Consider the following 26762-nt stretch of genomic DNA (forward strand, 5'->3'; position numbering starts at 1 on the left):
ACTTCTCAAAAAATGCTGAGTAAGGGTTTTAATATATGATTGGATCGGTAATAATGGTGTAACACAATCTGGGCTGGATACATAAAAAATTGAGGGCAAGGCTCCAAGAACTGTATAAAAGCAGCAAAGTTAAAATTAGTCTTGGTTCACACAGTTGTTGCCTGTATTTTTATGCTGGTTCAATAAATACACCCAGCTTCCACCTCGCTGTCTTCAAAGTTTTTGACTCTTGACTTTGATTTTTCTTCTGATTGACTTTGAGGAGCTATTTTTGAGCATTTTTTAAGTTTTAAACTTGATGTAGTATCACAGATTCAGATATGAATACAATAAAGATATTTGTACATCACATTAGATCCTGAAATCATCTGTAATGATACAGAAAATCCCCCTACTAGCACGGCTGTACCCAACCGATACACACCAGTCCCAGAAGCAGATGGCTGGATGCGGAAGCAGTTCACACATGAACAGGGACGAAAGTAGAAAAAACATCTTTTCACCTTTGCATTGCAGCTGCTCCGTCTTTACAAAGCACTTTTCTGTGATGCTCTGTGTTAACTTAGAATTTTAGAATCATGGCGAGTGCAGTGTCGCTGTCGTCGGGTCTCCTCACTTCTCGCCAGGAGTGTTATACAACGCATTTAATTGAGAGTGAGTGTCTGGATGCATCCTCTGATGGTGCTTTAATACAGCCTCAGTTTAATATGTCACATCTTTACATCCTGTATGAAAATATAATGTTAAAAAATGTAATTTTTAAATCTGATAGCATCTTTATGTTTCAGTTTCATATGGGTAAAAGAAATATCTAAAATCCAACTTTTTTTCTTTTCATTAAAAATAAGAAAAATAATAATAAGAAAAAAATGAATTATATATATATATATATATATATATATAATTATTTACAGCCAGAACTTAAAGACGCTTTTTTACTTCATGCAGCATGGCAGAAACACTTAGTCTGCAGGGTCTGTAAAAGTAGTAGAGGAGGTATCCAGATCTTTCACTAGAATCGAATTAGCTTAACAGCAATGATAAATGAACTCTGTACTGGTTTTTAAAATGCTGCTTACATCACTGGATATGTGCACCATTGCCAATACTTTGATGTATTACACTGGTTTGTTTTCTCAAACTGGTCGAGCCCAGACTGTTTTCCTTACAGGGAATATTCTGTGTTGCATCGTACAGCTGCAAGAAACAATTATTTTTAAATTAAAGATTTTCTCAAGTCTACATTCGTTATTTTCAAAACCATGAAAATATGATCTAAGAAGGGTCAAATATTTACTATAACAGACTTTTATTCATTACTTGTGTGAAGAAAGATTTGACATTTTTGGGTTTGTGTGTAACTGGTGGCATTAGTTGGATTATTATGGTTGGATGTTTTGGGTTGGGGTGTTGCTGTTTGTAGCTGGGTTACCTGTTTCCCGAAACTGGGCTCTGGATCTTATCATTATCATTCTTAAAGAGGCTTATTCACACTTGCAAATTGTTAACAAAAAGTCATTTTTGCACTGTTCTAGCAATCTGCCAATCTCACCTGGAAATCTAAGTATAATTGCAGTTTGATCAAGCTAAATATTATTAGCTTAGCACCAACATAGCCAGGGGACAATCCGACATTTTAATAAGCAGCTGAGTTTTTATCATTAGCCACGACACTAATTAAAAATGAAGCCACAAAAGGACAATAACTTTGAATCCATACAAAGGGAAGTTATCCTGAACTGGATAGACACCATATAAATGTTTGATTCTGCAAACTGTTGCATTCACACGCAGTCTGTCCTCATATCTCCCCAGACAGAAACATCTGTGTCATCCATATAATCTTGCTGGTTTAGGGAACAGTCTTGTTCGAGGGACTTCAAGGGAAACTGATGTCTAAACACTCCTTTGTTATTTAGATGTTGGAGTCCTACTTGTTTTGTTTTGATTTCATCGGAAATCAATGCCTGACTGAACTTTAAATGCTCTGAGAGGTTTGTGTGAGTTTGGTGATGACGAATAACAGAAGTTCTTTCAGAATAATTTCTTCCAAGGGCAAAGTTTTTAACTCCCTGAAGAAGGCTGGTGAGCAGAAACATGCCTGTTTTACAAGTCAACAGGTCAATGTGACTAGGCTGTGTGAAAAAAGGCTTTTTTTAAAAGAGTATTTTGGATTATTAAATTTTATACCCACTGAAGTTTATGCCTAAACCTTCCACAGAGCCCTTCAAATAGATATGTTGAATCTGTAGTAAACAATACTTATGATTAATTGTCTAAAAATTCCTGATGAATTCTTTACAATATAGTTTACTTTAACTTTAGCTTTTTTGAGTTTCTTTTTACATTAAATGTGGCATAATATGTTACCCCCCCCCCCCCCCCCCCCCCCCCCCCCCCCCCCCCCCCCCCCCCCCGAAAAAGGGCATCTTACGTTTATGCCTTTTCTTGTTGGGAATCAAGTTATAGATATCATCTAGCTACTCACAAGGCTCCTAAAATCAGTCTTGAAGGATGATATAACCAGTACGGCCTTTTCCCTATAGAAAAGAGGCACCTTACCTTTGCAACGTGTGGTGGTAGGATTAAGTTTCAGGGTCAAGTGGGGAGACAAGATTATGCCCCAATAAAACTGCGTTAGCCTTCTGACTAAAAGGTTCATGTGACGGGCCTCCTTTGGTATTGAAAACCAACAATATCTCACCTGTTGCAAGCTCTTTTTTTTGAGCATTCAGGTGGATCAGTGTAACCAATGTCTGCCCTTGAAAATGGATTCAGCCATGGCTGCACTCAGTAAGAATAATTGTGCCCTTGAAGGCAGACCTTTGAGGCCATGGTCATTGTTTTTATGGCTCACTGGGAGGGTGGAATACATTGGGATTATGATGCAGAAGTGCCCAGAACATCATTCACTGATTTATAATTATAAATGATGATTTGAATATCTATTTTTCATCTTGTTAGTCTAAACACAATTCAGAAGTTTTCCCTTTTTACCTCCCTCTCCCTCTGAGACACAAACACACATGAAGTGAGCTTTTACCCATTGACAGTAAGGTCGCATTGTCCCCCTGTGGGATGTGATGGCCCTGAAACATAAAGCTTATATGCAGATGAGTAATTTACTTTCATTTAATAGTTTATTCTATTCTCTTACATAAAAGGGCATAAATAATGTTTGTTGTTTCTTCCTTTTGATAACTAACACAAACAGTTTAATGAAGACAAGGAAGCCAGAATGTTGCTTCTGCCATTTTGGGGTTAAAGCTCATTTCATCTGCAGCATTGAAGACTCTTGATTTGTCTCACCTGCCAGAGATTTCTGATCGTCTCCCCTCCCACCAATCCAGTCGTAGACATAGCCACACCAGACAAGTTCAGAGAGGGAGAGCCCTCACCTCGTCTCCTTCTCCACGGAGTGCAATTATGGAGGAGGAAGCTTGCTGTGTCTCCTCCTTTTTTAGTGGTCTCTCCCAGCTGGAGGTGGGAGATGGATTGCTCAAGGTGACCCCAGCTGGAGCTTTGACTACTCAGCCTCCTCTTGCTTCCTCATACTTATTTACTCTGTTCTTTTGTCTCGCACACTGCTAGTCCCCAAGGCAGCAAACTTCAGAGCAGCTTGGTGGCGTAGAGCCCACCCCCCGCCATGTTCTCTGTCCCTGCTGCTGTGTGGCCCAGTTGTAGCAGGCTCATAACATAAAAATCTCTCCTTTTCAAATGGCTCAAAGCTGTGATGCTAATGTGCGCTAATAATAGCTAATTACCAGTGAACACAGTATTGTCTCCAGTCATATAAGTGAAAACGTCTCCATTACCTCTGCCTATAATGCTGAAAGCTGCAAAACTAATGAAGTTTCGTTCAAGCATTAATATTGATCCCCTTGGAACCAGTGCTAATAAAATGTGCCATGCACAATTTATAAGTGGCTTTAAAAATAATTGCATGCAAAAAGACTTGAAATTATACTAAGACTGACCTGATCAGTTTTTTTTTTTTTTTTTTGTCATCAGTCACTGAACACTGAAAGCTGTGATGGTTGATGCACATCTTATGGTCAGTTTTATATGCAGCATTGTTTGTTTCAACACAGTTTATTGGGTGTGGGGTATGTTCCACTCTGTTAGAAGTGCATCTTGAACAACAGCGGCCTACACTGGGAACTTTAACGTAGCTTTAATGTAGAAGAAGATGCCTGCAGAAGAACAACTGTGTTATTGGAGATGAAAGGGGATGGAGAAATGTCAGAAAGTGAAGGTAAAGCAGACCTTGAAGTTTAACATGATGACCCAGAAAAAAGGAGCAGCATCTGTTGTCTGGAGATACTTTTGGTTTTAAAAGGTCAGACGTGGACCAAACCGCTATTTACTGCAAATACTGCTCAACTAAAGTTGTTGCCGGAGGCCACAACAGATGCAGTTTGCTGCACCGCCTTAGCCAAAAACATGTTTTGGAGTTTCAAAAATTTATGAGACTGAGATCAACACTCTCCACATCCTCAGGTAAAACTGAAGTCAGATGTCACTTGAAGATGCATTTCCTAGCAGTGCCTAAGACAAAGACAAAAACCAAAGCCAGTGAATTGGAACGACCAGCACCATCACAATCTCTCCAGTCAAAGACACGTTATAAAATGTTGGGCCACTGACCAGCTGATTCTGGCGGTTTCCCTGCTTGTACTCCCTTGGCCCAGATTACCTGTTTATTCATGAGCTTGTGCAGAACTTGAGAACAAGTTGTCGAGGAGAGTCAAGTGTGTTGCAGCAGAAAAACAACTAAAAGGGGAAGAAACGTTAAATAGGCTGTTCTTATCTAATCCACTGCAGTAATTATTTTCTTGCTTTATGGAAAGTGTGGTTAATACCCAGACATACACCGGAAAAACATACATTGTCAAATACATGATTTCGGTCATACCATCCAGGACTTTTAAGAGGTATCAGAGCTAAAGTTACATTAGCCCAACAACACTATACCACCTATTAAAGTTTGCACACTAGAGGGATTGTGTGAGTGGAATTGCTGGATAAAGACACTGACAAAGTCCAATAATGGCAAAGGGACACACACACCCAGAATATAATGGAGAGACCGACCTTGACTAGTTGTCAGCTTGGTGTGCAAGGTCCCTAAGGAGAAGTGTTCTTGAAAGAGATGAGTCTGTTTAGCAGTGAATGACACGACTGCTCTGCTAGGATTTAGTAGTTTCTTGCATCATTATGCAGCCACCAATAATAACTATCTAGACACTGTCCGGTCCATTGGAAAGGCTGTGTTTGAAGGAGCAAAGGCATGTTTTAGAAGATATATTGTAAAGTACCTGTGTTTTGTTAACTATCATAAGTTCACATCATCACCAGTGTATTATTGCACTGGTAATTAAATACTGGGGCATTTGACTGGGAAGCTGAGGAAGTTTACAGCCTCCCTCGGCAGCCCAGACCCTTTGTAATGTGGGTGACCCCATTTGCTCTAGTAACACTGAACAGGCCCCTCGTCACAAGCTTTTCTTATTCTTTTTCTTTTTTCATTTTCATCCATTTCTTCTTCCTGCGTTAGCCTCTTCTCCATCTTTGTTTACTCTGCTTTCATGCTTGGCAGCTATGTCCAGTAGGTACTGGGCAATTCAGGCAATTGATATCTGTTTAAATCATGTCTTTTACGAATATTTTCAGTTCAATCACCTGTTAATGTGGTTAGGTTTAGGAAAATAAACATTTATAGAGACTATAAAGTTTGATACTTTGTTGGTCATAGCTCCCATCACATGATAGGGCACCACCCTCTAGAAATCACCATCAATCCTTACTGTCAACATCTACTCCATGCTTGTTGTCATAATGGTTGCATTGACTGTATCGGGTAGGCAAGTATCACCGTTACTATGGGTAGTAGATAGCACCGAACACCCTAAAATTAGCTTTCTCTAGGCCTTTATGTTGCAAAATTAACAAATAAGATAAAAATGACAAATACTTTAATGGTGAATTGTCATTGTCTGCATCTGAGTTGCACACAATAACCTCAAAAAAGAAATCATTGACATTGCCGTGACTGCAGATTATGATTCAATGAACCACGGCAAGCGGACATGTAGGAAAAATCGACTTCCTGTGTACTGGGGCAGCAACATCAACTCTTCTTCCCTCAAAGCTCTGGAAGGCCCCTGCAGATTCACTGGAGCATTGTTTTAAATTCTATGAGAGGTGCCTTCCATCTCCTACTCTCTCTTGAGGTCAGCGTTTGCTGCACCACCGCACAGAACAAAAGGCCTACTTCTGAGGTGATCAATCCTGAAGTGAGAGGTAAGGAGAGGGGCGCTCGGAAGATGAGTGAGGGAGAAAAGAAGAGCAGTGCTGAAGGTCACCTCACAAAAAAACTGGAAGTATTCCAGAAAACATGCATCCTATGTAAAGGAAAGAAGTTGATGATTGTATCCTTTACATAGCCGTGTTAACAAGAGTTGACTTGTAGCTGATGGGATGTGGATTCATCATCAGCTGCAGGAGTGTTTAGAGACTTCATGCTTCTTCAGTATCAAATCAGTCATTATATTAGTTCAGATAGAATAAACAGAAGCAAACATACTGGAATTGCATGAGTATGTACATATCTGGCACAAACTGTATCAATAAAACAAATTTTCTGCAGCATAGTATAGGCTGTATGTAGTATAGGCTGTATGTAGTATAGGCTGTATGTAGTATAGGCTGTATTTTCACTGCCTTCCCAGCTTTTTTCTGTTCTGAACTTTCCGTGGTGTCGTTGAGCTCTTTTATGTGTTTGTGAGTTAACACGTGGCTTCTTTTCCCCGTGTTTAAAATCACTTCTAAACCCTGCTAATCTTAATTCTGCATAGCTGGTGAATATCATTAGTTCACATCACTGCCAGTGCATTATTGCTCAGAGTTTACAGGCTTTCTTGGCATCCCAACCTCTTTGCACTGTGTGTGACCCCATTTGATCGAGTAGCATAAATAGCCCCCATCTATCCATCATGGCACTGATACAAAGCTCATCAGAGGCCTGGAGCTGCTGCTGAAGCTCCATTTGTGTACTTTTTGATTCTGTTTCATCTCCTTATATAAGCTTTTCTACAAAAAGGAAAACAAAATGTGTCTCTTTTTTTTATTGTCCTCAGTTTCTATTCCTTCACTGTTCACTGTTTTAAATTCTGCACCATCTCTTGTTCTACCTGTGCATGGATTTTGTGGCAACATGCTTAGTTTACCATAACACAATCTGTTGGAGCATTGATCCATCAGGTTGATTTTTTTTTCCAACTGCTGCTTGTCTTGTGCAGCTTTTCACGCTTCTGTCAGACATGTTTCCTGTACAAGTGAAGCCAACTTTCCATGCCAAACTACAGGAGTTCAAAAGTGATTAAGACTCTTACATATGCATGAAAGCTCTTCTTTGCAGGGCTGAGTGGAGTTGAGTCATTTGCAGCTGTTTTGAGTGCAAAGTTTTAAATGTGTAACTATTACCAGCATATCAACTCCACGCAGCTCTTACACTCTTGTAACTCTTTAGCTTCATGTGGCTCTTTGTCATAACCTCATTTACTTCAGTTTCAACAAGTCATCTAAACGTTTACTGCATGTATGGAGCTGGAAGACAGCTACCAACATTAAAGCTTTGAGAATAAGGTTGAAATCGTTGTTTATTTGTGTGATTCAGCTGTTTTTGTATTACATGAAAGACATGGCCAGCAGGTAGACGAAAGGCAAGTAGTGTTTACTGTCAGCATCCTGTGCATCCACACATCAGATAAACTCATTTATAATGTTGCAAACTAAACTTTTCTCATGTAAGAAAAAATGTATGCGTAAGTCATTTGTGCATAGTTGCACAGGAAGTTTTGGTCGTCGCATCTCACGTCACTCAGACGTCACAATTAGGTGTAGCTTTCAACAGATCCATTTCAAATAGGCAGATTTTAAATAAGCTGCTTCAAACAGACTCTCTTCCTTTCAGCAAATCTCACTAAAGTGATTTATTTGAAATATTTTTTTATTGTTTCTGGCCACTTCTGTTTTCGTTTTACGTCTCGGTGAAGTGTCTTTTGTTGTACATTCCTGTATTCCTCTCTTTCTTTTTATCTTTTTGATGGGGCCCTTCTTTTTGATAGAGTATTCATTAGAGCTGCAGATGAAGCTGTGCAGTCCTCGTGACGTCTTGTAAACTTGTAAAGGGAATACGGGAAGGGGGAGATGGACAGCGAGATGCATATAGCATGCACAGGAGGGGGCTGGCAGTGAGGAAGAGGAAGGGTACGATAGTGTGTAAGAGAGAGAGAGTGACAAAGATGGAGGGAGGAAGGGATCAAAGTCTTCTCCTGTGTCAGTATTCGTGGCATGCATCCTCTACCCCCCACCTCACTGCCAGAGCGATGGCACGATGAAGCCAGTGAGAAGCAGCAAGTAACTAACGTTGCTTCAGAGATGAAGAAATAACCTCCACCCTTTCTACCCTTCCCCCCCTTCCCTCCCTCTGTTCTTCTCACTCTGCAGTTTTCTTTCAGTGCTTCTGGAAGATGATTGAGAGCTCTCCCGCTGACAGCATTTTTAAACAGACGCATCAATAAATAAACGCATTGATTCAGAACGCTGAGATGTGCCGTGTGCATCCGTCCACGTGCACCAGCAACAGGACACACCATGCGTGTGTTTGTGTTTGTGTGTGATTGCTGCACCCAGGCGAATCAACTCAATCCCCTCTTCCCAGCTTGGGGTGAATGCTTTGAACGTCTTTATGTTTCTCCCTTTCATTTCTTTCTCTTGGCTCTCCAAAGCTGCCCCCCCCCCCCCCCCCCTCTCTCTCGCTCTCTTCTACTTTACCATGTTCTTGTCTTTTGTCCCTCTTCAACTTCCTTTCTGGTTTCTCTTTGGACCTTTTCTCTCTCCTATATGCTCTTTTTTTATTTCCATTTTCTTTCCCCCTCTCACTATGCATGCTCCGCTGACGCACTCAATCTCTTTGGCACACTGCTGCTCACTTTGACAATCCTCAAACACAATTCCCTCAGACAGCTTGAGCGAAGCGTGTGTGTGCACAAGTAAAAACAAGCATGCGCGAGTCCACTGATTTGCTTTAAAGCTGCAGCAAACGGCTGCTGACATTACAGAGCAACCCATAGATCATTCTACATACATTTTCACACCTGACACGACTCATCAGTGATCAGATGCAATTATAATTCAAGTCTTTTCTGCAGACACTCTATTTTCAAGCGTGCAACTTTCCTCTCCTTTTGCCAGCTCTTATTAGCATTGTTTCCAACTCCAACAGCCAGCTGTTGGCAGAAAAAAAAACTCCAGTAACTGCTCTGTGTTACCGACCAGCACCAAGAAACAAAATCAATTAATTTCGAAGTAAAAGTTGAAGATCAGCTTCGTATAAGGAGACTAAAAAAGAGAGTGAATGTTGGGCTGATGCATGCACCAGATGGCTGGGAACAGCAATCCTAATGAATGCAGATGTAGGCTTAACTGATTAAATTGTGGGATGTTAAAACTAACTTTTAACATAATCGATGTAACTGAAATTAAATGAGAAGTCAATTTGACTGTGCAAACATCTCTGTGTACTCTTCTAATAAGGTTTACATATGCAGCTTGCTATGCTGTAGTGAAATATTGCTTCCTTTTACATGCATACACATGTGCATGATGCCCTGCAGAAAACTAAGAGCCAATTTAAGAAGTAGGCGACTTGCACTGTAACTCTGCTGGCTTCTGGTTATCTTGGAGTGCTGAGTGTTTGTTGTACAGCAGCTGCCTACTCACAGCACGGCATAATGAGATTTGTGGGAAATGTACAATGTGCTCCGTAGGAGTCCTTCCAGGACGGTGACTCTTCTGATTCTGCAGCCGCCTTGATCCTAAAGGTGGCAGTCCAGAGGTTTGAGAGGGAAGGAGGGCCGAGAGCCAAGAAGTGGGTGCTTGCCCATAGCAGTAAGAATGGACTGTAGTTTATGGATTTGAAGACAAAGGAACTGAGTTTGAAACCATAGCTGAAATGTTATCTATGGTTTGATTTAATGATTTCTTTGCTCATTTCTGTTTTGTTTTTGTTTTTTTTTTTGTTTGTTTTTTTTGCTCTACAAACTAAATTTTATTTAAATCATGCTTGGAATTTTACCAGTAAGTACGATTACTTGCATAAACATGCCCTTGAATGACGCAATGGATGGAGAACAGCTCCCTATTGTACGGTAAGAAAAGTTCACAGTTTCAACCAAATGTTGCTGTTTAAACACAGGTTACCTGTATGTACGACAAGAGACCGAGCTGTTTGCAGAGAGGTGAGGGAGGTGGAGTGAATCTATAAAGTTTGTTTACCACAACATTCAGATGCTCCTCCATCTGCTCTTTATCCAGTAAATCAATTCTGCTGCTTTGTGCTGTTCACGGAGCTGTGCTTATGAAAAAAGATGTTGTCTGCATGCAGATTCTTGCTTCCTCTGCATGCTGTTTACCACACAGATCCAGACTGTGATGCTGCTGCCTGCTTCATCAGTATGAATGAAGCAGATTCTGCCAGGAGACAGAAGTTTTTTAAGTTTATTATGAGTTCGACTTAAGTTCATTATCAGACTCAGAGGGAGTGTTTAGTTTTGTTTGGGTAGAAAGTAACAGATATGATTAGTGGTTAACGGGATTTAGATATATATATATATATATGATTAGTGTGTAGTGTAATAGATTGAGATATCAATCAAAGGCTAACTAAATCTTGCATCAGTGTAATATGGAGAAGTGCTTAGTATGTTGTGGTGTGTGTATGTATGTGTGTGTGTGTATATATATATATACATATATATATGTATGTATGTATATATATGTATATAGAGAGAGAGATAATATATATGTGTGTATATATGTGTATATATATGTGTGTGTGTGTGTGTGTAAATATATATATATACACACACACACACAGACCACAGTTTTCCAATGGTGTAGATGTTAGTGTGTTGAATCCTGACAAATCGAAACTCAGTCGGTCATTTACGTCCTCATTTGTTTGCCTTTGCTGCAACGAAGTGTAAAGAACTGAGACTGAGCATATCGGATGCTCCAGTTTACTTTTTAAATTTGTGTTTAGGTAACAAGGCAAGTCGGGTTTAGTTTTTTAATTCATTTATACTTCATGGGTGTCATTGTTCTACTACTACGCATCCCACTTTTTCCATTTATAGCTTCTGCTTGTAGTTTTATTTGTCATGACGGATTTGGTTTATGTTCGCCTTTCTGTTTGATGTGACAGCTCTTTATGAGCTCTCTCCAGCATTGTACTTCCTCCGCAGTAAGTGGTTTTCAAATGCTGTTTCATCAGTGGCTTTATTGAAGTCTTTAATGTTTTATTAATGTGGAAAATTGCTAAAGAAATTCTTTCTACAAAAAATATTGCAAGTTCAATTGACAGTCTTCTGGACAATGTTAAAGAAAAGCATTATCACAGTTCTGTTCAAGTGTGAGGTCAGAGTGATCTTGTTGTAGGTTGTAAAATGCAAGTAAGAAGTCTTTCTAATCCTATAGGTGCTACTTTGTGGGTTGGCTGTGCCAAATGTTCCAATGATTGTGAATGGAATTAGTCTATAGCATATTGTAGAAAAGTCAATAACACCTATTTTCATGCTACACTTCTTAAAAATAGGCATCCGTGTTCTCCTGCCATATAATTACCACTCTGGTATGTCATTGTCCTGAGACTGCCTCAGGTGCATGTGTGGTCAGTCACTTAGTCCACATGGTTACAGATATGTGGCTGCAGAGTGTTATGGTGGACACTTGTAGACTGGCAAGGGGGACAAAAAAAGTCCAGACTTTAGCATCAGGTCTTCAGCAATTTTAAGCAACGCTGTCGCATCTTTAGCTTATCAGTTGGCATTTATTGGGAAAAGGCCTTTATAGCACGCTCCCACAGCATAAGAAAGATGTTGGGTTTGTTCCTGACATCTGTTTTCTTCATGGCTAAATGTGCAATATTAGTGCACATTCGCCCTGGCACCATTTGGTCAACTTTACACAAACCCTGGTCTGCTTCCATGGATAGTTCGGTTCAGTTGGAACAGTGTTAACATGCAATCGCACTCTGTACTAAAGAAGTGAACTCTAGTTCCCTAGAAAACCGGAAGTCTCTGTTCCTTGCAAGTGAACCCTGGTGCAGTTTGCTGACTGTGTGAAAGCAAACAGTCCATCCTGCGAACCAAAGAGAGGAAGTGATGTTGGACGCAACATACCACACCATATCGGATATCTGGCTTCCTCTCCTGCTGCTCCAATTGGACAGATTCTTGTGATAGAACACATTAGCTTTGAACTTCAATGTAAAAACCGAAACCTCAAGACTGGATAAACTTGGTCTTGCTTGTGGTGAACGAACTGATGTCCTGGCCAGTCAGTGAGCTGGAATTTTTTCTCTTTCTTGTTGGTCAGTGGTCATTTTGGGTAATATTGCCCCAAGTGAGCAGATGTTGTTACTACAAGAGATTTTTCAGGTGGTTTGGTCCAGTGTAGCTGAGTGCTGTGTGAAGGCAAAGCAACCCAAACCAAGGTGCAAAATTTTTCTAAATTTCCCATCTAATTAAATCGAGTCCCACGGACTATCCTGATGTGACTGCATCCCAAGTCTCATCTGATCAAATGACCTTCTTCCATATGTTTGTGGAGTCTTTGACATGCCTTTTAGTAAACAGGCTTTCTTCTTTTTTTCTGTAAGCAATACTTTTTTTATGGCCTCTCTTCTGTAAAACCAGCTCTGTGAAGACCACATCTTAAAGTAGTCTTATCTACCTTTCCAGGCCCTTTAGGGTTACCTTAAGTCACTCGAGCCCCGTTTCCACTAAGGGGTCTGGCTTGGGACGAGTTGGTTTGGTTCAGTTTGGTATAGTAAACCATGGTCTCTGCTGCATTTCCACAACAGAGATCCAACAGAGATAGCTTTACCTGGTAGGCAGGATTTAATTTAGGGAGTGATTTTGTTTGAAGAAGAAGAAAATCTGTCAGTATATATTTCGTAAAACACATAGAAATTAGTCCTCTGCTTTTAACCCATCAATAGTTACACTACGAGAAGTGGGCTGCCATTTTTTTCCAGCACCCAGGGAGCGGTTGGGTGGTTAACGGAGCCTGGCTCAGGGGCCCACAGTGGTTCACTTCTGTTGCCAGCCCAAGAATTTAACCCAGGTCCTGCCCACCTCTTTAACCTCTTTAACTACATGACTACCACTCCCCCTAATGATAGGGGATAATAACTGGACATCATAGTGGCGCTGCGCCTTCCTTGAAGAATGATGGACATCCAGCTGGTTGTCTTCTTTCTTTTTAGCTTGTGGCTTTAAGCAACAAAAAATCTACCTTTTATTTAAACATGTCGCTGTTCCTGCTTTGTTCTTATTGTCGAGTCACACAGGAAGTGATGATTCTTTTAACCAATCAATAGATTGCAGTGTGTCAAACTCCACCCTTTAAGGTTGGATTGGTAAGACTGGGACCCCAACAGAATAGTCCCAATGGTCGGTTGGTCCAATTAGGATATTGTGGCACCTGTCCTATGTTTTGCTTTTAGAAAAGCAAAAAATGACTCCCTTCCTTTACCGAGCCGGATCCTTTGGTTGAAAAGAAATTAAGGTAATTCATAACACCAGATAGTTATGGCAAAGGAGATAAATATATACGGATGTACCACTTTTCTTTTTTTCACTTGTTTTTCCATTCAAATCACAGACTGTAACACACACAACAGAAAAAATGCCATGGCTGGTGAGTTGGGTAAGCCACTGCATACCCTTTTTTCCTCTCATCTGGTTTTATTGCACAGACAGGGAGACTTTGCCTCAAGCTATTTCTGTAAACCCGTTACGGATATCATTATAAGGTGTCACATTTGGGAAGAAAGTGCTAACATGTCAATAACATCATTTGAAAGCCTCAGAGAGGATGAAAGCACTCAGCAGATTAATTGAAAGCTGTTGAAGAGTTCACAGAGGGACCAGTGCCCTTACCACACAAATATCATTTGTGATTTTTGCAGTCTGAATGCTTTCAGGTAGAATTGCAGCATTTCCCTTTATTTGAACCTTTTCTTGAGCAGCGCCATGCTGTGATGAGACGGAGGCCAGAGGAATGTGTCAGACTTCTTTTGATTTGTCTGTCTACATAAATCACTGTGCCACTGGTTAAATTCCTCAAAGTAAAGCTGGGACATAAAAAAAAGATCTCAAAATTAGATCGCATAAAAATTTGTGACTATTTCAAGGATAGGCATGACACATTTTCAGCTGCGCCACGTTATAGTCTGCCTCAGTAGCAGGTTTAGTCCTCTGTAGTTTGGACCGTCTTGCAGACATGTCCACAATGAAGCAGGATCACAGACTAAATTTTTTTTTTTTTCTTTTGGTTAAAGTTTCTTTTAGATATTTTTATTACTTTTGTCAGAGTTTCTGGCATATCTGTACAGTTCCCAGATGTCTTCTTTAATTATGACCTGTATTGCTGAGTAAAACAAGTTTTGTTGCCCACATCTGTCTTCACAGAAGGTGATGTCAGGTGTCACAGTGTCTGTTAGCTCATCCAGTTTGTCAGTTCCTAAAACTCTAAAATCTGTCAGGTCTGCATTATAACGGCTCTTGATGTGCCTTACTGGTACATTTCCTCAGTATTTCTGCACAGGATTTGCTGGTTATTTTTACCTGTATGAACATAATGTGTAGCAGTCACTAATCGCAGCTCACAAAGTTACAAGACGGATTAGAACCAAACCTTTTACAACAGTATAGCAGTGGTACAGTGGTATAATCTCTGATGGGGCTAATAATGTCATTGTGGTTTAGTTTAGTTTTTTCATAGGCTACCAGAACTATAAAAGAGTGAATTTTTACATAAGGCAGTTTCAAGAGCCAATTTATGGTAGCCTCAAGTAGCATGTAAACAGCATTTATGACGATGTGAAAACTACCATGCTGAATAAAATAGTTTACAGTTAACAAAAAAGTTCAACCAAGACCGGACTGCAGCATTTTATAATCACCACATCTGAAAACTAACCTTGTTTTGTGTAGGAGAAATCTGTACCGTTCCTGACATAGCTTTCCAGCTCATGATGTAGCCACGTAGCTCCTGATGTCTCGTAGCTCCATGATTCGCTCGTGTACGTCCAAACAGCAGGCACATTGTGCAGGTTTCTGGACCATTTTACTCTAAATGCTGCAGAACACAAAAAGTCCTTGTTAATCTTGATTTAGGGAAGCAGTTTTTCCATTCAAGCTATGAGTGGAGATTTGCTAAATGAACCGACGTTAGCGGGTCTGAAATCCCTGCAGCTGAAGCTTAGAGCCGCCGCAGCTAGCTCGGCCCATCTCCTCCATGCTGCTTCTTTGCTCCAGCTAACATTTCCACAGTTACAGTCACACCAGTTTGACTCGGTTATCACGCAACATGAACCTACTGTTTCAAAGTGGTTCTGCGTCGTCACCTTCCACGTACCTTCTGAATATGATATGATGAACTTCGAGATAAATATGATAAGTCTGTAAGTAAAACCAGTCTCACACATTTACTCTGCCATGAATGCTAAAACTAAATGTAAAACTTTTTTTTTAAAAGCAATCAGATTAATGCTGGAATATGATTGGCTGTTAAACCAGGAAGTAGAGGAGCAGTACCAAAACACAGCCAGACTTATCCACTCAGCCTTTCCCTGATCTCTAGTTAAACATTAAGACTATTTTATTGTGTTTTATAGTTAAATTATTATATATTGCTCCTTTAAAACAAAGCAACAAATCAGGTGCAAACATATAAAGAAACATTTGGGAGCAGTGATGAAAGTGTAACACGGTGCATAAAAAGCAGCTTCTGCAAGCAAGGAAGACAAATACTTGCAAATAAATAAAATAATAAAACAAAACAAACTTTGATGTTGGTTTTGTGAGTCACCTGCAAACATTAATCCCCAGCGACTACACAGAAAACATGGAAATGCTGGCTGATGTTACTCAGTGCAAGTGTCACATGAAAAAACAGAGAAGCATTTCCTTATGATAGGAGAAGCATTCAACACATAGTAAAGAATCCTTTAAAAAATGTCTGGATCCACAAGGTGATCCGGATGACCCCTAAAATCTGATCACTTGTTCCTTTATTTTATTTCTGAGATAATCCGTCCATAAGTTCTTGGGTTACGTTGCTAACAGTCAGACAGACAAACCAACGCCGCCGAAAACAACCTGCACCTTTGTGGAGGTAATGAAGCAAAGTTACAGCTGCTGTGTCACATTTCATAACAAAAGACATGATGCACCATGCGGTCATTATTAGCATACCTTTGACAGTAATGGCATTATCAAACTCTGTACTGGGATCAAGATCAGGCAGTATAGACTATAACATTGGATGTTTTCTGTCATACTGCCCTGCTCTACTTTAGAGTTAAAAGACTAAGATGATCAAGTGATTTTCTTTTTTTTTTTTTTTCCTATCTTGTACAATGATTAAAAGTTCTTGTTTCTAAAACCTTGTGAGTGATCAGGTTTTGACAGCTGGTATTTGTTACTAGGTACTCGCACTTTCAGGGAGTTTGCTTTAACAATTTGAAGCGAAAATTTTAAAAAAAAAGGAAACCCACTTGTTTTTTTCTATTTTCTAAACAAAAAATTAAAAGGTGATTCTCCAGTTTCTAATTTGTGCTCTGAAAAAAATAAAATAAAATTGCTTAAATTTGATTCCACCTTAACTGTAACATGTTAGATAAAGCGGGAGCGGAGTGATGCTAACGGTGGAAGTTGTTGGCTAGTCATTAAGTATCAATCCAACTCCTCTGTGGTGATGGCTGCAAATGGAAACATGTAAAATGATTTTTTATTTTTCTAATACACATGAAAAAACTAAAGAAATATTTAATTCTTTTTGTATTTAACATGATGATTAAACAAGTTTAACATAGTTTTGGACGTGTACTGAACTAGGGCTGCAACGAGGCCTTGTGTACCACGGAAGTACGTCTGCAATACTCGAACATTTAAAGAGGAGGCACGTCGGACTTACTTAACAACCTCATGCCAGATTTCAAAGCTGAAAGTGAAATAAGATCCATTTATAATAATCATGAGATACATAATCCGATTGGTTGACTAGTCGTTTTAATAGTCGGTGACTAATCGACCATCAGAATAGTTATTAGTTGCAGCCCTATACTGAACACAACGTGCAGTAGAGATAACTTCCAGGTCACCTGGCTTGCCTTGGATAAAAAAAAAAATAAAAAAAAATCAGTTCTAGGCTCATTATTAGTTTTTTACTGTTCTGAGCGCTATTTGTAAAATAGATACCAGTATGTTATCTGATATTTAATTTTGTTTTAGGAAACAGTAAAAGGAAAAATAAGTGATTTTCCATTTCAGTCTTTACCTTCTGTTCTTTTTCCCTTTTCTCCTCCTTTTATAATCACTGCCGTCTTCCTCATCTTCCTCCTCCTCCTCCTTTGGCCAAGGTCCATGTCATAAATCAGAAGAAAATGAGAATGTACTTTGTACCTTGCAGTGGTGGAAAAAGACTTGGCACCATTACTCAAGTTTCGAAGTGCTTATACTTGATTCTTTCACATTTCTGAATGCTTTTGGAGTCATGAAACAAAATTAGTATACTCCTTTAAAACTTATTTATATTCAGAAAACTTAGACATTTTATCTATATTTTGAGACCAATTTTGAGAGATATTACAACTAAACACTTAAAACAGTAACTTGTAAAAACTTAAATAGAAAAGCGATTATTATTAAGTAAAGGTTCAGACATTTCCTACATTCATTACTATATAATTAGCCTAAAATTAGATTCATTACGAGTGTAAATGATCAGAACATAATTGCAGAGTATGTTAGAGGAACCTGTCCTATTTAATCCCAGACATTTAGTTTGATTTGCTATTAATTGTGTGTATTGATGTTGGAAGATAGAAAGAGAGAAAAAAGGGACATTAAAAAAAAGGTTGCACCAGAATTTGAAATTGTTCCACTGTCCAGTAAACCCAAGAAAATATACTCCATACTCCACCTGTGGCCAGGCAATCCTAGTGAGTTTGTTCCGAGGATCATGAATTAAAGTCTACAACAATCCTAGAATGTCATCAATGAACCTTCATAACGTTCTCACCAGAGTTGATGACAAAGTTCATACGTCAACCATCAGAAATCAGAAAATACGTCACTACTCCTCATAAAAGATGTGCAGAGAGAAAACCTTTACTGATCACATCAAGACAAATGACCACAACGTCACATATACTGTTCTTTGGGCGGATTAACCTACAATTATTTGAACAAAGAAATGGAGGACATGTATGACATAAACCAAAGGCTGTATTTGAGCAAGACAACCAGGTACCAACTGTGAAGGATGGAGGTGGAAAGATCATGGTTGTGGACTGCTTTGCTACAGCAACTCGTCCTAGTAGTATCCACCATGAGTTCATTATTTTATCAGAGTGCACTGAAGGAGAATGTGAAAGTTTTTGTCCCATTGTTGATACTGAAGTGAGGGTTAACCAATATGACAATGTCCCAAAACATGCAAGTAAATCCACCAAAAAAACAACCAAACAATCCAAGAAGCCAGTAGAGAAAATATATCTATGGACATTAATTTATTCAGGTTGAAGTTTTATGACATTATTTTAAAAATAAAATCGTTTTAGAATGAGTAGAAAAAAGAAATTCTGTTTTATTTAGTATCACAGCCAGAATAAAAAAACTAGAATCGCTCATAGAGCGTAGACCTTCGCTAAGCCATTGTGTGCATTATTTTTGAGTTAGAAGCTGTAATGGCAAAATCATCCCTATCTCCCCATTGTTAACTGGATCCAGGCGGTGATCCGGATCACCCCCAAAATCTAATCACTTGTTCTTTATTCTATATCTAAGATTTCCTGAAAATGTAATTAAAATCTTTTCATAACTTTTTGATTTATGTTGCTAGCAGACAAACCAAGGCCGTCCAATTTATAAAGATAAAAAACAGCAGTGTTCATCTCTGTGAGTTTAAAGCAACGCAGGCCACTGAGGTCAGGTGGGAGTGGTTGTTTTACAAAGGAGAGGCTGAAAAGCGCATCAACTAACGACGACATGTTCAGGGCCAACTCTAATGGAGGAATTTTCAGGCCTGTAGACTGATGTAGAAATGATCAGGAGGGAGATACAGATGTACAGATAAAACATTTTATTTTTATCCTGGCTGAATTAAGAGGCATCACTTTGTTAAGAAATGAGGCAATCTTAACAAAAGATAAATATTTAATAACAACTAACTTATGTAAAAGTTATTGATTAGTTTAAAGCCTTTATTTAGGCCCCTTTTGGTTGCAGGATAGAATGCATGCTGAAAATCAATGTATATGAAAGATTACTCCTTTATGTATCATTTTGGTTGATGAATACTTTTAACAGTCAAAGCTTTGCTTATTTATGTTCACATTTTCAGTGGAATTGACTGGTTTGATTCAAAGTAACCCTCTAGTAGGGAAGATTTCTGCATCGTTGCTCCCATGGACAAATTGTCTTTCAGCTTATTCTTCCTGCACTGATCTCTTATTTTCAGCAGAAAAAATGAATGACTTGCTTCAAAAAGACGAATCCAGTTAGCAGCTAGCTGCTGATTATTGTTATTGATTGTGAAGGCAAGTCTTACCACACGTCAGTCATCTTTAGCCGTTTTCACACATGAATGCAAGAGAAAGTCCAGACAATTTGTTCATAGTTGCTGCTCACACAAACACATCACAGTGGGCGGCTTTCTGCTGGAAAAGCCTTTCCTGGTTGGAAATGAGAACGGCTGTCCAGAGCAGACAGAAAGCAGCACTTGATGCAGAAATTATACCTTAGAAATGGCTGTTTTCTTGATATTACATTGAAAACAGCAGACGAGGCTCCTTATTGTGTTAGATGAGTACTGAATGTACCTGTAAGTATCCAGAACAGTTAGAACAGAACAGAATTGAGAGGAAACGACATTCAGGTCAGCAGAAAGTACAAATTCTCACCAACACAGCTGCTGCAAATGCTCAAATATACAATGTCAATGTCAACTTACTTTTTTGAGACTTTACTTGGGCCCAGGGTAAAAAACCGTAGAACATCCAGTGATAATGTTGTGAACATTAATGTTCTTTTGTGCCATCGTTCTGGAAGATTTCTAGAACATTTCAGGACTCCAGTCCATGAAAAAAGGCTTTGAAAACATGACTCAACAGCTTTGAAGTGGGGGGAACCTAATTTTCATTTAAATAATGATCACTTGAACAAAGATTGCAAGTGCAAAATCAGCTCAAACACATCAGACTTCACTGGAAATTTCATTTTAAAAACTGTTCAGAATATAAAACTTTTTATTAAAAAAACAAAACAAACAAAAAAAAAACTAATTTTCACAGTTTCATTTTTTTCTTGATATATACTCACCGGTTTCCTTGTACGAGGCTAAAAGTATGCCAAAAGATATTCCCCATACCAGTGCTAATCAGTTTGCTTCTACGAGGGCTGCAGTCTGGCAGATTTTCATTGTTTTCCTGCTCCAACACACCTGACTCACATTAAATAGATTCAGCAGCCTGTGAAGTTCTGCTGTGTTGGAGCAGGGAAACACTGAAACCCTGCAGGGCTGATTGTCTCATGAATCTGTTTGAGACTTCCTGAGGTCATTTCCTCGTGTCCGATGTGAAGCCTTTATTCCTCTCCGAAGCAGATGGAGATGACTGACTTCCATCTTTTCAAGTAGATGCTGAATAAATGGCGCAGCTCATCATGAACACGATAAGATGGCCGTCATAAAAATGACAACCTTTTTATTAATGTTTGCTGCCATTAAATTAAAATTATCTTTGATGTCTTTGCTGTGACAGCTTGACATTATTCATTGTTTGTCTGCTGCTGAGTGACAGTCAGCTGTCATCAGTGCTGCAGAGTTAATGAGACTTTAGACAACATGACCTGACAAACATGACACAGCAGTTCTTCTCATTACAAAAGGTGAGGTTAGGTGATGTATTTTCTCATAGATTCTGCTTTGTATATGTGCATATGGCTTAAAGAAAAACATTAGGTAAGACTTTTGAGATGATGGTTTGTTCAGGGATGATTAAGCTGGACTCCCTGAACATTATATTTTCCTCTATTAGATATGTAAACACCTCTCCAGTAGAGACCGCCACTGTGTTTTGACATGTTTTCTAAAGATAAGACACATCACTATGCATGGCTGATGGGAGAATATATTGTATATGTTTATTATTTACCGCTTGCTGACCTTCATGCACCTCTCTTTCCCTTTCCCTAGCAACTGTTGAGGGAGATGCAGCAGATGGCCAGCCGGCCTTTTGCTACGATCAACGTAGCCTTGGAGACGGACGAGGAGCCGCCTGACCTGATAGGAGGAAACGTCAAGGTGAGTCCAACCTTTTCTTAAAGAATCGCAGCTAAACCCCAGAGAGCTGTACATTTTGTCTGAGCTGACAGGCAGCGAAGCCCATCCATCACTGCCGGTGATGCTCATCTTCCCCTCAAGTGGAAGCTGAGTCCTCTTCCTTCTGGCTGTGGTTAAACAATCAAAATGAAGTGATATGTTTGCCAATTCATCAGCAGGATGCAGTTTTTTTATATTTAAAGTCTTTAAAGCCATGATCTTTTATGTTATGTTGCCATTTTTCACTAAATGCTTGCATGTTTGGAGAGCTAACAGGAACAGTAAGGTTAAAACATCATGATACATTATGATATTTAAATATTATTTTGATCATATATGTTGGCCAACATGGTTTCTAACACAATAAGAAAGTAGCGTCATATTGCCTAATGACAGTTATATCAGCATGAAAATACATGTGGCGAGAATGATCCAATACAACTTCACTGTATTATGAAAATATGTATTTTATTGATCTGAATGAGAGACCCTAGTGGCAGAAATGGCATACAGTGCATTTAATAAGCTATAATTACTTTTTGCAAATCAACAAGGCCAGAGTTGACTCTCAGGAGGAGTGGGAGTTTCAGGTTTGATGGAAGAGTTGAACACATGTGGGTCAATGCAGTATAAAGGCTGAAAGATGATCCGGAGCTGCGTCTAGTTGTTCTAATGGAGATGAATTCAGTAAAGATTGAAACTAAATACATGCAGATTAGGATATTGTAATGAAGATTTAGAAGAATACTTAAAAAGAACAGTGCAGTTTTTTTCTTCAGTGCAAACAGAAACAGTGTTGAGACATTGGGAGAAAAAAAATAAATGAAATCCTGTTTGATGGCATGAAATTACCACATTACAGGACAAAAATAAGCCTTGATTCATTCTATAAAACAGTTTTATTCTTGTGTAACAAATGTGTTTATGAGAAAACTGTGACAGTATTCGGATTGAGGAGGACGTTGATCAAAAGAATCATCACTTCCTGCATGATTCGGCAATACGAACAAAGGATGTTTAAATATACGGTGGATCATTGGTTGTTTAAAGTCACATGGAAAGAAAAAGGAACACAAGTTTGACTTGATTCAAGGAAGGCGTTGCACCGCTAAGACGTCACGCTATTACATTGCTACACATCTGTCGCTATCCGGCTTACACCCCGCCTCCCAGACAAGGAAACAGGCGGTGGACACACAACATTTTCCCATCCCAAGCTGGACCTGGCTAGTACCAAGTTTGGGCCCTACTTTGCCTTCTGTCTACATGACTAAATGCATTGAGTTGCCACCATTTCATTGGGTGATTAGCAATTTGTGTTAACAAGTATTTGAACTTATACATGGATGGAATTATGGAGCTAGGAGGAGTTCGACTTCCCTGCAAAGCTTTTAAGCTCGTTTGAAAACACTCCCCTGAGACACTAAGGGGGAGCTCCAAAAGATAGTCCACAAGATATTTTTTATTATATATGCACGTGCACGTAATTCGGGAAGTCGTGGTGCACTCCCAAAAGCCCCTGTGTTATATGCAGCAGGTGAGCATTGTAAAAAGTGACTGTTGTCCATCATTTTATCTCAGCAAAGTGTTTATTTCATTTTGTTTTTTAGTGTTTCTGGTCACAGAGCAGTCCACGAAAACTCGTTCAGTTATAAAAACATGCTTCAGCAATATTCAGTGTCCAGACAACTCCATGTAAACAGACACTCCCAGAAATGCAGGTGGAAAAAAGACCAAGAAAACTTCTCTGAAGGCAGCGACCTACACTCAGTAAAGGGATGCATCACGTTTCTACAGAAGAATTTGGTTATTGTCCAAGTGACAGCTGGAAGAGTCAGGTTCAGTCTGCAACTTCTGAAGAATTACAATCCTAACTGGTGACAGCTGGGCCCATCCCATTCCTAACATCAGCCTCAAGCTGAGCCCAGCATGGTGGTTTAGATGTCTGTACTACAGTGAGCGTTTGTTGCAGTAAGTTCGAGCAGATTTAAATGCAGATATTGGAGCAGAGAAGCAGCAGAAGGCATTTAAACTTTGCAGTGATGTGGATATTAGCTGGGTATTCAACGTGCAGGGAGCTGCAGGCAAACATACCTGTGACTGTGCACTTAGTGATGAATGGTCTCTGAATGCAGATGTAGTGCAGAATTATAGGGCTGTTTCAGCAAGGTGGCTCAGGGGCCCCGACTCTGACAGGGTCCATGCATCTCAGGGGAACTCTGCTCCCCGAGCACAAGGTTACTCCCAGCACAGGCTGCAGGCCTCATGGGAAGATGAGTCAAAGCCCTGTATTAACAGAACTCCTCCTTTCCTACTGTAAAGCTTTTCTGTTCTCTTTTGCACTTTTTAAAATTTCTTTATCTTTTTTAGACTCTTCCTTTTTGTATTGAGCTTTTTTCTGTTCTCATGTTGTTTTCAAGGGTTTGGTTTTCCGTATTTTCAGCTGTAGTCTGGACAGACAGAAGTGGAGATTTTAGCTGTATTTCAGAGTTATGGTCAGATCGTGGTGATCGTGGAGTTCTTCTAAAGGAACAAGCTGCATTGCCTCCACGTGGTGGAGTGTAAAGAGGAGGCGTCAGGTTGAAGGTGGGAATGTGTGTGAAGCATCAACTTTTAAAAGTCTATAGCTTCCTTGTTGGTGCATTTTTTTTCTTAATGGTCCTCTTTTCTGGTCAGTAAATTTTCCCTTCATTTTTTTTCCATTATTTGTTTTCTTTTCCCTGTTTACACGTCTTCTCCTCCTCTCTCCTGTCTTACATCTGTTCTTCAATGCCATCTTCTCTAATTTACTGTCCCTTCAGCGATCTTATCAGCTGTCCGGGCGTTTCTTCATCTACCTTATCTGCTAGTTTTGTTGTGCTGAACATTTTTCTGTATCGTCTAAAGAAAAGCCGCAGTTCACCAGTGAATCGAGCAACCTCTGCCTTCTCCGTTTTTGGGTTACCTTTTCTTTTCCCAGCTCTAGTCGTCTTTTCTTCCATTCTTCCCGGCCTCCTCTCTCTCTCTCCATCAGGACATGAGCAAAGATCCAATTTAGATCGTCGTCCTCAGCTCTCTGCACGTTCACCTGCTCAGGCTGCGAGTGCAGGCTATCCTATCTCCTACCAGCTCAGACTCTGCACAGGGTCCTTCTCTTGTTTCCATGTTTTTTCTTTCCTTTTATCAGGATGCTACAGTGTTCTATTAAGACCTGCAATCAGAGTTTATAAGAGGCCAGGCGCCACACAGCGAGCAGAAAAATCATTAAAGTTGTTTATAGTCTCGAAGGGAAGTCCAAACTTGCTCTGTGGATGAGATATTTTCACTTAGCACCTGCTAAATGGCGCCTGCGGCACCGGCATCACAAGCAGATGATTACTTTTGTGACGCTTTCCACCCGAGAGGACAGAAACTCAGGACGTGTGGGGACAAAGTGGAGGTGCAGAGACGGTTCGGTCATTTTGTCAACGTGATTGTGTCACGCCATCAGCCCTGCACTTAATGCGTTGTATTAAACTGAAGTTTTCAGTTTCTTTTAAGCTGTTTTTTCAAACATTTATCATCTTAAATGATATCATTTTCAGTGTGGGAGTGGTTGATGATGAATGGGTTATGATCATCTCTGGCAGATAGATTCATACTGAAGATGATTGTTTATACTTTTCTCAGATACTTTGATTAAAATGAGCTTGTTTGGATCTTTTTACATGTCAGTGAAATTCTCTGATACAAGTCAGAGATTCTTTCATGTAGAACAGGAAATATTTTCCTACCTGTTGCTGAGGGGAAGAAGGAAAACCCAGGAAGTGTTTTTAGGAAAACAAAAACAAACAAAAAACGTAGGTCATTTATTGTCCAAGGCTGCGGATGCTGAAGTTACCTGGTACTCACTTTGATGAATATTTTTCACTTCAACCAGCAGAATTTTGTCTGAAAAATGAAGAAGAGCAAATTTATTTTTTCTTTTGTTCACACGGGGTGTAGCAACACAACGATGTTCATGGATTCAGTAATCTATGAACAGCATCGATCCAGCTTAAACATATGGATCTAACATTATTCCAGTAATCATTTTAAAGATGCACCCAAGAAACATGTTTGTTTCCATTAGCTTTATTCTAACAAATACATTTTTTTATTTGTTGTTATTATTGTAAAATGCTATGATAAAATCAGACTGTACTGCTTTGGTTATTCTAATTAAGTTATAAAAATATTTGGTTTAAGATTAAACAGGAGTGAGGTTTACTCCATCTCCTGGTTTAATGTCTATTACGACCCAATTCAGGGGTATGAAAGGCTCAACAAGAGAGTACTGTGGACAGGTGTTAATAAAAAGCCATTAAATGTTATTGTTACAAACGGAAATGGAGAACAACCAAGCGATGGTAAAGTGCTGGGATTAGTGAAGCTGCTCAAAGAAAAACACAATAAAACCACTACAGTCTAACTCAAAATCAGCGAGTTGAAAACAAAACCCAGGAATTAAATGAGTGAACGAAAACTGGCCAACTAATCTAAGTTAAAGCAGCTCCAGTAGCTATGCTTATTAAAAACTCTATACAATTACAATCTAACCTAGCCCAACACATTCTAACTTCTTTTTTTACCTTTATGAAAAAATGTCTGTTTTCAGTTGTAGTTGGACAGTCAGACATTCCATCAAATAAACCTGTTTTAATTTTTTCGTCCCCTGAGCTGTAGTTGGTGGACAAGGCTTAAGCCAATTTAGGGTGATGGTCTTTCGTGCAACCAGCAGTAGGACATGCAAAATATAACACTGATCTTTGGTGAGAAAGTCTTTGGTGTATAAGTCCAGAAGGAATATGAGAGGATCCATGGGGAGATCTGTCCTTAAGATGTCCTCTATGTTCTTTTTGATATTCTCCCAGAATGATCTTATTTTTGGGCAGTCCCAAAAAACATGGGTGTGGTCACCCACCATGCCACAGTTTCTCCAGCACTTGACTGTAGTGGTACTTTTAGACGTGTATGTCCTTAAAGGGTTCTAAAAAATCTAGTTTTTGTTTTCCAGTCGAACTCTCTCCAGAGTTGGCTTCCAATTCCTTTGTGACAGTCAGAACATAAATTTTCCCACATCTCATCTGTTAAAACTACTTTCATCTCAAGCGCCCATCGGTGTTTAATATGTAGGGTGTTGTCTGACATATTTGCCATCAGTTTTTTATACATTACAGATATTAATTTCTTTGCTAATGCTTGATTTTCAAACAGGTTAACAAAAAAGGATTCAATATTAGTAGGTGTCCCACTCCGAATGTCTTTTATATATGTTATATAATCTCTAACCTGTAGGTATCTATACG

At 39.3% G+C, this 26762-nt stretch overlaps 1 protein-coding gene across 2 annotated transcripts in view; it reads left to right on the forward strand.

Moving 5' to 3' along the window:
- Positions 1 to 26762, forward strand: part of atrn (attractin) — a 156453-nt gene that overhangs the window by 108837 nt on the left and 20854 nt on the right. For both annotated transcript variants that reach the window (XM_041972699.1, XM_041972700.1), the window contains exon 27: positions 21331 to 21438. In XM_041972699.1, coding sequence (XP_041828633.1) covers positions 21331 to 21438 — 108 coding nt within the window. The remainder of the gene's footprint in view (positions 1 to 21330; positions 21439 to 26762) is intronic.

This window comes from Melanotaenia boesemani, chromosome 20 (genome assembly GCF_017639745.1).
Source record: "Melanotaenia boesemani isolate fMelBoe1 chromosome 20, fMelBoe1.pri, whole genome shotgun sequence".
Classification (NCBI taxonomy): Eukaryota; Metazoa; Chordata; class Actinopteri; order Atheriniformes; family Melanotaeniidae; genus Melanotaenia; species Melanotaenia boesemani.